A 12,305-nucleotide genomic window follows, 5' to 3' on the forward strand; every position below is an offset into this window, starting at 1 on the left:
GGCACCCCGGCTTTTGTGGATGCCACCTAAGGGACCCTGGATCACTTCTAAAGCTGATGGGACTTACATTCATGACTCCTACAGCACAAAGGCAAAGAATCAGTTTTTAAACAGGTGCAGGAACACATCCCTGCAGCTATTCAACTGCGGTCAGCATAGAGGAAGCAGGCAAACGTGCCAATCTCCCAATTTCTCTCTGGAAGGGCCTTAACCACACACATCGCCACCTGCTGCCTGAGGGCCGGCTGATTAATAGCAGGTCTTGGCACACCCTCAATTACCAGGGACCACTAAGAACAAAGATAGTGGCTTAGGCAATCATGAAGAGACAACCAGCAGCTCAGACTAAGCTGGTTAGTGAGGTTTACCTCCTACACAAGACCAACCTGTCAAGACTGGGAGAGGCTGCTGTCATATCTAATATGCAAGCACCAACATATAGAAAGAAAAAAATAAAGAAACAGAGGAATAGGTTTCAAACAAAACAAGCTAAATCTCCAGAAACAGATCTTAATGAAACAGAGATAAGTGATTTATCTGACAGAATGTTCAAATTATGATCATAAAGATGCTCACCATGGTCAGAACAATTCATGAACGAAGTGAGAATTTCAACAAATAGAGAAAACATAAGTACCATAAAGCAATCATAGAGCTAAATAATAAGTGAACTAAAATATTCAATGTAAGCATTCAAAAGCAGGTAGGTCAAAGAGAAGAAAGGATCAATGAACTCAAAGACTGGGCAGTGGAATTCATTCAATCAGAGATGCAAAAAATTTTTTTAAATAATGAAAAAGTTAGCTTAAGGGACTTGTGGACCAATATACATATTATAGGGGTCCCAGAAAGTAAGAGGCAGAAATTTATTCAAAGAAATAATGGGGGGGAGGGATCTGCTTCACACCTCTAAGCTAAAAAATCATCTCGTTGGCGCCACTGTATATGTCCAAGTACCCTAATCCAATGAAGAAATAAGATGGACATTACAAACTGATTTTTGTCTTTATTTTTTGACTGCCATTCATTAAAGTGTTATTGCACATAACTCTTGGTGGCTACATGTCCAGAAGTCATAGAATTATCCACTCATCTGCTCCAAAGGTGGATGTCTACTTTACAAACAAGAAAAAAAGCATCATGTAGTTTGGCGTGCTCTTGATGTGGGTGTACACACAGGAGTGTTTCTCAAGCAGTGGTCCCTGGGTCAGCAGTACCAGCCATCACCTGGAAACTTCTTAGAAATGCAAATTTTCTGCCCCACCCCAGACTTACTGAATCAGAAACTTTGAGGTGCTAAACAATCTGTGTTTAATAAGCCCTCCAGGGAATTCTGGTGCACACTAAGTTTTCAAGTTATTGAATTAAGCATCAGTTCTCAAAGATGAAGTGAATAATATGAAAGAGAAAAACAAAACAAAACAAAACAACACTCGGTTTAGGTTAACTTTTACTGTTGGTATATGAGTTCACAAGAAACTCCAGGGCAGCTACATGGGCACACAGGGCCTTGGTAGTGCAGACTTGCAGAATGAATGAAATGGGATGGGACTTGAAAACTCAATGAATAACAAGTATGAGAGGATTCTAATGACAATGACCCGTGGAGAGCAGCCGCTACAGAATCCAGCCTGTGCATGTATTCTCCTTGACAAAACTTGACTGGTTGTATGTGGGTGAGGACTGTTTGCAAGGACGTGTTCAGTGAGGTTATCAATTTGGGCACGTTTTCTTATACAGATCACATGTCACAATCAGCTGAAAGCCAGTGAATGTGGTGTCACTGACCGCATCATTAATGTAAATCAGACAAATCGTAGTAGGAAACACTTTTATTCTTTAAAAGGAATTGTTTTAAGAAAAAGGAATCAAAACTGTACTTGTTGGTAATCACATTGACTGTTATCAGGATAGTACATGCTATTAGAAAAATGTAATTTCTTTTTTTCTGAGATGCTCCTTGCTGGATGATCAGCATCTGTGCTATAATGATGTGAACAATACACACTATGAGCATGTTTAGTAAGCAAGACAAGAGCCGTGGCTTACTGTAAACACTTTCCTTGGCTATAGATGACCAAATAATTTGATTATATGTTTTCAGAGCTTAGAAAGGCTAACCACCTAATCATGCCAGAGCTCAACAAACCAGCATTAATAATCACCAAAAAAGGCACTTTAAAATACAACTGACAAGGAGTGACACTAATGCAATGAGAACTGGTCTAAGCTCTGCACTAAACTGTCATAGTTCACATAGATAGTGCATTCTCTCTGTCTCCGTGTATATGTGTATATATAAATATATATATGCGTATATACCAACAACCATATACATATGTATGTGTGTACATATATATACATATATTTATATATCTCTCCACAAGTGTCTGGGTAGGGGGGGAAAAAAACCCTTGTTGTTGCCTTTAATTGAATAGTACACAAAAATTCTAGTCACTTCATTTCGAACAAAGAAGGAGGGGATTGGCAAATTAACCCAAAAAAGTACCCTACTACACCTCTGTGTTGACAAAAAAAAGCAGTAAAATAAATACTCAGAACTTTCCTAAGTTATCAACTATTAAAATTAAAAAACCTAGCATTTTAAAAAAGTTTATTCCACTGGAGGAAACAGGGAGGACATTTTTGGTACTATAAATCTCAGACACTCATATATCCATATTGCTTAGATTAAAGAGAGCGGAATGAACACAAGAAATGTCTTCCACAAATTCCTTTTTAGTACCTAAGTTTTCTCTATGTTGTGTTATTCCACTTAGCTTAACACATAAAGTCTTGTATAAATATATTTCCAGGATGTCTAAATTCTCAGCATATTTGCACAGAGTACCAAATGTACTTAGAGGATTTTTGTGAAATAAACAGGATTGGCCATATATACCAGTCCACTGCATACACCCCAGGCTTAGGTATTTTGGCTCGACGTTTTGACAGACCAAATCTATCTGTGCCAGAAGTGGACAAAAGGCTTACTCGTCCTTCCCAGGAGCAGGTGTACAGACATGTTCTTATTTTTGAATGTAAGAAAACAATTAGTAATAGCATTTAAGGTTTAATTACTAACTGTATAGTGCCTGAGGACAAAAATCAGAGCAATTTTTGAAAGCTTAAGAGTCAGACTCTGGGCATTTCCGCTTTTTAGCTGCTGGCTCTTCAGTCTTGTGTAATTCTAAAGTGCTTGCGTTGGATTTGAGACTGGGGTCTGCTTTAAGGTTATCCATGGCAACAGTGAAGCCTGAGAGAAGGTACCCCCCACCTCCGCTCATCAGTAGTTTGGGATGACTTCGATCTGGCAAAACCTAATCAAGACAGAAAAACATTCATGTTTTCCTAAGCAGATAAAGCACATACTAACAATACACATGCTGGAAATCAGAGTTTAAACGACACAGATTCTCTTGAAGATTTAATCGGATCAATTCCTAAAGAGCTCCTCCTTCACATAATAGTGCAGATAAGAGTATAGAAACTGGTTTAAGTGGTTTTCTTTTGAGAAATAAAGCTGGAGCTGCTGCTCTCAAACCTGACGCAAGTTTCTAGTGGCAAACAAATGACTGGTGTAGTACTTCTGGGCCTGTGCATAACTTTCTTTCTATTGGCTCCAGGAAGCTTCATGGCCAACAGTGGAGTTTCAGTCCATGGAGAAGTAGCTACTGGACACATATCCAGAGCCTCCCTGCCCGAATACCTTGTTAACTCTGACAAGATCTCTTCTCTGCCGTTACCATAGCTCAATAAGATGACTGTCATGAAGGGCAGGGTCCGCTCAGGGCTTTAAGTATCCTGGATGAAGTAGGACGATGTCCAAGCAGCAGGGCAGTGCCCGTGGCAGCCATGGCGGTGCTCCCTCAGACCTTCCAGAGGGAACCGGCCGTGAGGAGTTCAGGCAGCAGAAAGCCTCTAGGTGCTGCTCCTTTGGGATCCTCTGCAGCATTCACAGCCAGGGAGGCCATGGGCCACTCCAAGTCGATTACTGACATGGGTACCAGGACCACAACATTTCTGCTCAACATAGGGCTCCTTTAATGGGCACTCTTTGCTCTGGGGTTCCCCATTATGTTGGCTGAGACCTTCTGAGGGTAGCACTGCAGGATCTTCCTGCCCATCTTCCTTTCTCCCCCTTCTCTCACAGCCATCAGACCTCCACCATGGTCTGAGGGCTTTCCCATCTAATCTTGCTTCCTCTCTCATCTTTCTAAGACATTTTCCCCAATAAATCCCTTCCACTGCTAATTCCATCTTAGCAAATGCCTTCCAGAGGACCTGAGCTGACATGGAGCCCAGAAGTAAATCCTGAAAATCTGATGCAAAGATATCCCGGGAGAGAGAAGAGAGTCACTTTCTTATTGGCCTAGGGAATTTGCTATTATCATTTATTCCCTCCACAATGATCTCGAGGCCTTGAAGAAACACGAATCATAATTGTTTACATTTTAAATGTCTCTGGACTGGAGTTACAGAGTAATAGACCCTGACATGAACGGACAAAAAAGGGTCAGGAAAAGCCAAGGCACTTTCTCTGAGTTACAGGCAGGAGATTCTTTCATCTCTGTAGACAGAAATAGGCAAATTTCTATTGAACAACTTCTGGCACTACTGCAAAGAGCCAGCAACTCAGGAGAGTAGCTCCCAGGAACTGGCTCTAAGAACACATACCTGGTAATTCCTGAGCCAGGTTTCAGACAGTCTGAGGTTGATGACCCCTCCTCTTTCCCGCAGTTTTGTATAGCATTCCAACAGCGGCTAAAAGCATAAAAAGAGTAGAGGATGACTTTGAGGGCTGTGATTTGAGTATTAACATGCAGACACAAGAACTCTCATCCATTCCATTTCAGTATTACCTCTTTATACTGACAGTAGACCACGAATGGCCTTGAAGGGGCCACGAAGTCCAGCAAAGTCAGCAGGAGTGGAGTGGGATGGAAACGACTAGCTACAATTAAACTGTAAGGCAAACATTAGACAAATTATTTCTCTGCTCGGCAAGGCAGATTTTAAAATGTATTTAAAATGATCATTTATTTGCCATGACTTGCACAAGGAAGAGCTTGATATACATTCTACAAATTCAAAAAAAAAACAAACAAACAAAATCATAAGCTATTACTTTCTAAGAAACACAAAATAAATTAAAAGCTCTTTTGGGAGTGACTCAGTGGCTCAGTCAATTAAGCGTCCAACTTCAGTTCAGGTCACAATGTCATGGTTCGTGAGTTCAAGCCCCACATCAGGCTCTCTGCTGTCAGTGCAGAGTCCACTTTGGATCTTCTGTTCCCCCCCCTCTGCCCCTCCCCTGCTCGTTCTCCCCCTCTCACAACAATAAACATTAAAAAAAAAAAAAAAAGCTCTTTTGGTGCTTGGCAACTCTAAGTTGCACTTAATGACACTCCTGATTTAAAAACAAAAAAATCTGGAAACAAATCCAACATGGTACTTACTGGCTTTACGGATATCTGAATCTATGACTGTCAGGTTTCCCCTAGCCCTTACGGGTAGCCAGTATCACACCAGTTTGAATGCCCCACCACCTGCATGCAGCAGGACCACACAGACCCATCTGACACACGGTCATCAGAGAAATTCCAAACTTATTCTAAAACTCTGAAACCAGCACACTTTCCCACCTCCACTAGATGCAGCCTCCTTTCTTTAAAAACCCAAGACAGAATCATCATCTCAGCTCCCACTATAATCAAAGCAGACAAGCAGACAGACAATTCTAATCTGTTTGAAGCAGAACCCATGAGCACCCAGATATCTGCATTCCTTCATCAACGCACCCATCTGCATTTCTTTCACTCAGCAGAGCAGCAGCCTCTAAATGTCTTTTCCTTTGCTCTTCTTGTCTCCTCTGCTTTTCCTGAATCTTCAAGAAGAAAAAGAAGAAACTAATGTACTGAGGCCATTCAGTCAGGTTTAGGAAACGCTGGTCTGTCAGAACATTTCAACAATATTTAGCAACTTAGACTAAAGCAACAGAAGGTCATTCATAAGAAAGTTGCAAACACATAAATCCGTATGTTATAAAACCATCATTAAGCTACCTGGTATACAATGCTTCTGTATCCTAAAGCTCCATCCCAAAGATCACATCACATACGTGTGTACACCCCCACACACGCTTTCTCCATCTGTTTTGATATTCACTATCTTGGGCACTGATGCTCCAAAGCCAAGCCAAATCTCAGTGCTTAAATTAAGTTAACTGAAACTGAGGGAGTTACACAGTAATAGATCCTGACATGAAAGGAAAAAAAAGGATCAGGAAAAGCCATAATGAGGGGAATGTTATGAAGGTAGTGGGGACTCTTAATACCCTTACATAATCTTTTTTGCTTCCTCTCTCTTTAGGCTCCTTATATTCTGGATCTTGAGAGACAATTTCCATTGTTTCTTGTTCCTGTGGGTGATGGCTCTCTTGGGCTTCTGCCACACTGTCTTCCTTCTCTTGCTCTGAAGTCTGTTTTTCCTCCAGGGTGCCATTACTTTCTTCAACTGAAGCACTGTCTTTAGGCTCTGAAGATAACATCTCTGCAGAAAACGTGCCATTTAGGAGACTGTCCACTTTGTTGAGTGGGAATTCATAAAGACCACTGAGGAAAGATTTGGGAAATCCAAAACATGCTGTTGCTGCCCGAACAGGTCCACCACCAGGGTACAGCTGAATAATGGAACCAAAGCCTGGATTAAAAAAAAAAAAAAAAAAAAAAAAAAAAAAAAAAAGCAAACATCTGCTTGATGGAGGTGATTCTAGACTATGCAAAACCTCAGGGTCCGCCACAGTAAGAAGATAGAAGGTCTCTACTCTGCTCAGAGGCTGCAAGATGATGCAGCTCCTCTGGGGTCTGTTCAGTCTATGAATATGCCCAGTGAAGGAAATATAATTCCAAAACACGGGAACATGAAATTTTTTTTTGTTGTTTTGTTTAATGTTTCTTTGTCTTGAGAGAGAGAGTGCGCACATGAGCAGTGAGGGGCAGAGAGGGAGAGAGAAGGGAGAGCATCCTGAGCCACCCAGGTGCCCCAACATGAACAAGAAGTCTTAAAGCTTACCCCACTTGACACTACAGTAAAACCCTGTGATCGTGCAAATTTGGATGTCACGTGATCGGTGACTGGCTCTCAGCTTTCCCCTACTCCAATCCTCAATCAGGACAGTTAAAAGTTCTTATCTTCTACAGGGTTAGAGAGAGGACAGGCAAACCAGGCCGTGTTGTGTTCCTCCAGGACAAAATATACCCCCAGTATTCTTCTCATACTATTCCCTCAATTCACGCCAATAAAATGAGCGCCAGCTATCCAAGAATTCACTGAAATCACTGTCCTGGAGGTCCAAGCCAGAAAAAAGCTTCAGAAACATCCCCATTGATGTTGAAGCTGGAAAGGGCAAATACCATCCAGGGGCACCAACACAGCACTGGCTGGGAGATGTGGACGCTGCAGGAAGGTCCCAGGGATGGGAGCTGTGTAGGCCCACCCAAGCCATTTCATTAATCTTGTAGTAACTCAGCCTCACTTTCTGTGCGTTGTGTTTTTAGGCCCCTCTACTTATGTCATGGTGGTGCTTTAATGAACCTGAGAACGTTAAATCTTACCTCCCATTCGTTCCATCATTGCCCCCAGTACCAAGCCTGCACACGTTTCCATTACAATCATTTTATTGCCAGCACGGATATTTCCCAACGTCAACATCTGGGCTAGGGTATCGTATCTCATGTGGCTAAAGAAAAAAAGGAATGATTCATTTATTTTTAGCTAAGCAGAGACAGCTATCTTAATCATCACTTCTCAAGTTTTATTTGTTTGTTTCACAAAAATGATGTTGGTAAGATTATAGATTGCTTTGGAGACAACAGTAAAAAGAACTTACAATTCATGAGGTAGGAGGACACTTTATGCAGGTGTGCAAGTTTTTCATTTTACTTAAAATCATGACTTTTCTTAAAGACATATTTTCCCCCAATTATACTTTTGAAAGGAAACAAAGCGTACTTAATTTTTCCAGGTTCTCTTGCATAATACATAATTGAAAGAATGCGGGTGGATGGCTTCACAACAGTAATGATGGCTTCATACCTGAGGGAAGAAAAAAGAGGGCATCAGTCTTGAAAAATTGGCTTAAAAATATTTTATTTTTAATAATTTTATAAGTCTATAAAGATTTAATACTTTCATCTTTTTCAAACAAAGACCACTTACTTCTTTTTCTTCTTTTTTATATATTTATCTTGAGCAAATTCTGTCTTGTCTCGGAATGTTGTACTATTTTCAATTAATTGCTGAACTATTTCCTATAAGAAAAGGAGCAAGCAGATTTCCTGAAATTTTATTTCGACTGAAACGATAACTTCAAAGGTTTCTTACCCTAGAACATATACAAAGACCTGATTTTCCAGGCCCCTTTCCACACAAGTCCAAATGAATACACTGTATTTTTCACTCTATCTAGAACTTGTATTAAAATACAAGTACTTTGTAACTCCACTTAAAACAGGATAAAAAAAAAAAAGAGAGAGAGAGACATACATAATAAAGGGAGAAGAGATGTAAAAGAAAGACACTGGCTGAAAATGAACCAAGTTAAGCTCTGATATGCACTAAGTTATTAAATTCTCTTTTGCTAATAATATCAGTAAGGTCACTCACATTCCTGCATAAAAGAAATGATATCTTTGATATACTGAATTGCATGTACATTTCAAACTATTTTTAAGAGAAAGTATTTTTACATTTCACCTTGGGTAAATCCTGCTTTAAAAACCAAATAATTTCCTCAAAACCATACAAAAACAAAACACAACATCCTTTGAATATTACCTCTCCTTTAATGCCCTTGTCCTTTAAAGCTTTTATGTCATCTTGAGTAAGTTTCTGAGATTTCCCATCATCAATTATATTTCGATTATCAGTGCCCGCTTCTTTGGTCTCTAAGGAAGGAAATTGCTTTATGACATTTATGATCTGCAGTTAGTTAAAATCTTTCTTCTTCTAAGTTCATGTCCACATCCAGCCCATCAGTCATTCAAATTTGGCCTTCTAATTCCATTGCCTCTATTCCTCCCTCCACTCTTTTCTTGCCATGACTGCTCCAGTCTCTAACTCCTATTCCTGCTCCCTCCTTCTCTTGCTCCCTTACAATCCACCCAGATACCAGAGTTCTCTTTACAAAATGCAAACTGGCTCATCTAATCCTCCCGTGCACAAAACAGTGGCTTCCTACAACCAGAATACATTCCAAAGACGACCTGCAAGGCTGTATACGCTCTGGCCCCTACACTTTAGCCACTCTGCCCTTCTTTCTCTTCCTCAAACACACCAAACATAGGCTCACTGCAGCGCTCTGGCACTTGCTGCTGCCTCCACTTGGAGTGCTTTTATGACAATCTCTGGGTAGATTTCTGCCTAGGTCGTTCCCATCACTCAGCAGTGAACTCATTATCTCAGCCAAGTCTCAGCCAATCAGCTTCCAGCACACCTCCCTGTTTTATGGTCTGCACAGGACATACCACCACCTACAAGTATGTGTTTAGCCTGTCTACTTATTTTTGGTGTTCCCCACTGCTAAGTACATTTCATGAGATGGTTTATCTCATAAACTGTTACAATCACACTGCCTAATCATACCTGGAACATATTTGGTGCTCAATAAAAATATGGATGTTAACTGAAAAGCATTTAATTGGTTTGAACAAAAATTTTAAAATAGTATTTTAATTATTTGATTTTAAAAATTATTTTAATTAATAAAATATCTTAAGTACATTTACTTTAACAAATGTTGGAGTACTTAATTTTAATTAACAATAACTGCTAAAATTATGGGCCTTTGCTACAGGCAAGGCACCGTTAGGAACTTCCCATATATTATATGACTGAACACCAGCAACATCCTGGGCATTAAATGTACATATGGCTCCGTTTTACAGATGAAGCTCTAAGACCTAGAGAAACCAAGTAACTTGCCTAAGGTGACAAGGCGAGTGATAAAACAAACTTAAACCTAGTCAGTTAACTTTGAAGCCAGACTCTCAACCTCTACCCTACATGCTAACTGCCTCCAGCAATTATTTAACTTCTGGGCACTGAAAGGGCTCTCTACCTGCCCTTAGCAAGGGTTCCTGGGATTAAAAATTTGGCCTAAGGTCGGAGAGCCAGTTAATGATGGGCTAGAGCCAGAGTCCAGGTATCTCAAAAGTCAAAAGCAGACCTCGCTTCATTCCATCAAGCTACAGTTCTTAGATTATGAGTTTAAGTTTCTTTGAGGATAGCTTGGGTTAGCATTTTAGAATTGGGGTTGACAGGTTTCTGACTAGTCAGCTCAAGAGCACCTATTTCATATACCCAAAGGAGTGCACCTGAAGTAGGCTCTTCCTTCTTCTTCTTAGGCTGTAGACTTCCTCCATTGGTCACTTCAAATGTGGTTCCATAACTATGGCCAATGATGTTATCCAGATAGAACCACTGCTTTTCAAAAGTTACTTTTCTGGGGAAGAAAATGCAATTAGCTGTATCTTATTTGCATTCAGTGTAGAAAATATATGCTCAATCAAATTTATTTCAAAACTGGTCTCCCACAGAGACTGATCTCTGAACATCATCTCTGAACATGAACTGATAAATGAACTAGAGAGAACTGGGTTGGACAGAGACAAAATTAATAAGAAGCCACAAAAACAGTGAATTTGGAATGATAAACAAGGACAGAAGACATTCCTCTTCTGAGGCACTGGTCTGACTCCAACTTGCACTGACAGGATGTCCTAACTCACAGGCTTGCAGATTTCCTAAATAAAGGGTCACCAAGATTGCCTGGCCACTGAACACACACTGTGACACTGTGACACCCCTCAAACAATCATTGAGAAGACAGGGATTTAACAAATTCCTTGGTCTAACTGGCTATTTCCTTTAAAAATTATCTAGTAAAAGCAGGGGTGCCTAGTTGGCTCAGTTGGTAGAGCATGTGACTCTTGATCTTGGAGTCATGAGTTCAAGCCCCACATTAGGTGTGGAGCCTACTAAAACAAACAAACACATAAATAAATAAATAAATAAATAAATAAATAAATAAATAATATCTAGTAAAAGCAAATTATGTTTACAAATAAACATTACTGACAATCTATACATTTGGAAATATGCCTAATGCTGACAATGCTCTACTGAGGATCTGGCAACTTTAGCTTTCCTCATTATCTAAATTTTTATCTTATTACCATTTAAAAGGAAAATCCCACAAAAACAAACAACCTTTTCTTTTTCTTCAAAACACCTACTGGGTGTTGACAAGTGGCTGGGCAGTACATGCCAGTGAGTTTCATGCTTTTTCATTTAACTCTCACAGAAATCCTGGGACATAGCTCCTTCCTGATGAGCAATCTAAGGCTTAGGAAAAGTATCTTGTCCAAGACTCATAGTTACATAGTGGGAGGCTGGGATTAAAATCCAGGTTTGACTAACTCCAAAGCCTGGTACCTTCCACTATACCACACAGTCTGCCCCAGAAAAGACCAATGGATCTCAGGAAGCCCTGCCTAGTTTTAGGACATGGCCAGTGTCCACAGAACTCCGAATCCTGGAAGACATGTACTGATTAATTCTGTTTGTGCCCCACCCTACACCTTCTCTTCCTTTTTCTGTGCCCCAGGAGTCTATGACAGAATGCATAGACCACATCACCCAAGCTCCCTTGCCAAAAGTTTCTCACCACTGCTAGACCCTGGGTGCATCAAATTCTCTGTTGGTTCTCTAAACCTCGCCACACCACTGTACGTGTATATGTCACATCTTCATTAAATCTCCTCCCTTGAACCATCTGAGTGAATTCCTGCGAGATCCTAAGTAATCCAGATAGGATCAATTCTTATTCTTTGCTGTGTGCCCAGTTTCTAAAACGTAATAGAACATAACAGACTCTAAAAATATTTGCTGACATAAATCCCATCAGAAATTGAAACTCCGTTCAGTCCAGATGTGCAACCCACACTCATCCCTTGAGCACCCCAGTGCTAGTGAAAAACTGAGTCTGAGATGGTTTGGGTTTACCCTTCTGGCTGGGGGTCTGATATGCAAAGAAAGGTATGCCACTCAAACTGAGCGGCGTGACAAGACGTCACTGCCCTAGTCAGGAAAGTGGGGTCCAGTCAGAGCAATGCAATGCCATGTCTTCACCGAGAAAGAGTGGGATGTGCAGTCTCTTCAGTAAGCCAGGATTGCTTCTGCCCAACCAGATGTGTGCAGACCCGAAGAACAGTAAAGGGAGGGTATGACCTGGGATTTCGATG

At 40.6% G+C, this 12,305-nt stretch overlaps 1 protein-coding gene across 6 annotated transcripts in view; it reads right to left on the bottom strand.

Moving 5' to 3' along the window:
- Positions 1-12,305, bottom strand: part of TRMT6 (tRNA methyltransferase 6 non-catalytic subunit) — a 30,997-nt gene that overhangs the window by 16,744 nt on the left and 1,948 nt on the right. The window contains exons 2-11 of one of the 6 annotated variants that reach the window (XM_027069598.2): positions 10,377-10,504; positions 8,839-8,948; positions 8,221-8,312; positions 8,014-8,097; positions 7,617-7,741; positions 6,344-6,702; positions 5,802-5,887; positions 4,863-4,965; positions 4,678-4,764; positions 1,818-3,320 (exon numbers count right to left, since the gene is read on the bottom strand). In XM_027069598.2, coding sequence (XP_026925399.1) covers positions 3,129-3,320; positions 4,678-4,764; positions 4,863-4,965; positions 5,802-5,887; positions 6,344-6,702; positions 7,617-7,741; positions 8,014-8,097; positions 8,221-8,312; positions 8,839-8,948; positions 10,377-10,504 — 1,366 coding nt within the window. In that variant the 3' untranslated portion in view covers positions 1,818-3,128. Of the gene's footprint in view, positions 1-1,817; positions 3,321-4,677; positions 4,793-4,862; positions 4,966-5,801; positions 5,888-6,343; positions 6,703-7,616; positions 7,742-8,013; positions 8,098-8,220; positions 8,313-8,838; positions 8,949-10,376; positions 10,505-12,305 lie in introns of those variants that run through there. The other 5 variants (XM_027069599.2, XM_053200233.1, XM_053200232.1 and 2 more) reach the window with 5 other exon arrangements.

The sequence above is a fragment of the Acinonyx jubatus genome, chromosome A3, assembly GCF_027475565.1.
Source record: "Acinonyx jubatus isolate Ajub_Pintada_27869175 chromosome A3, VMU_Ajub_asm_v1.0, whole genome shotgun sequence".
Classification (NCBI taxonomy): Eukaryota; Metazoa; Chordata; class Mammalia; order Carnivora; family Felidae; genus Acinonyx; species Acinonyx jubatus.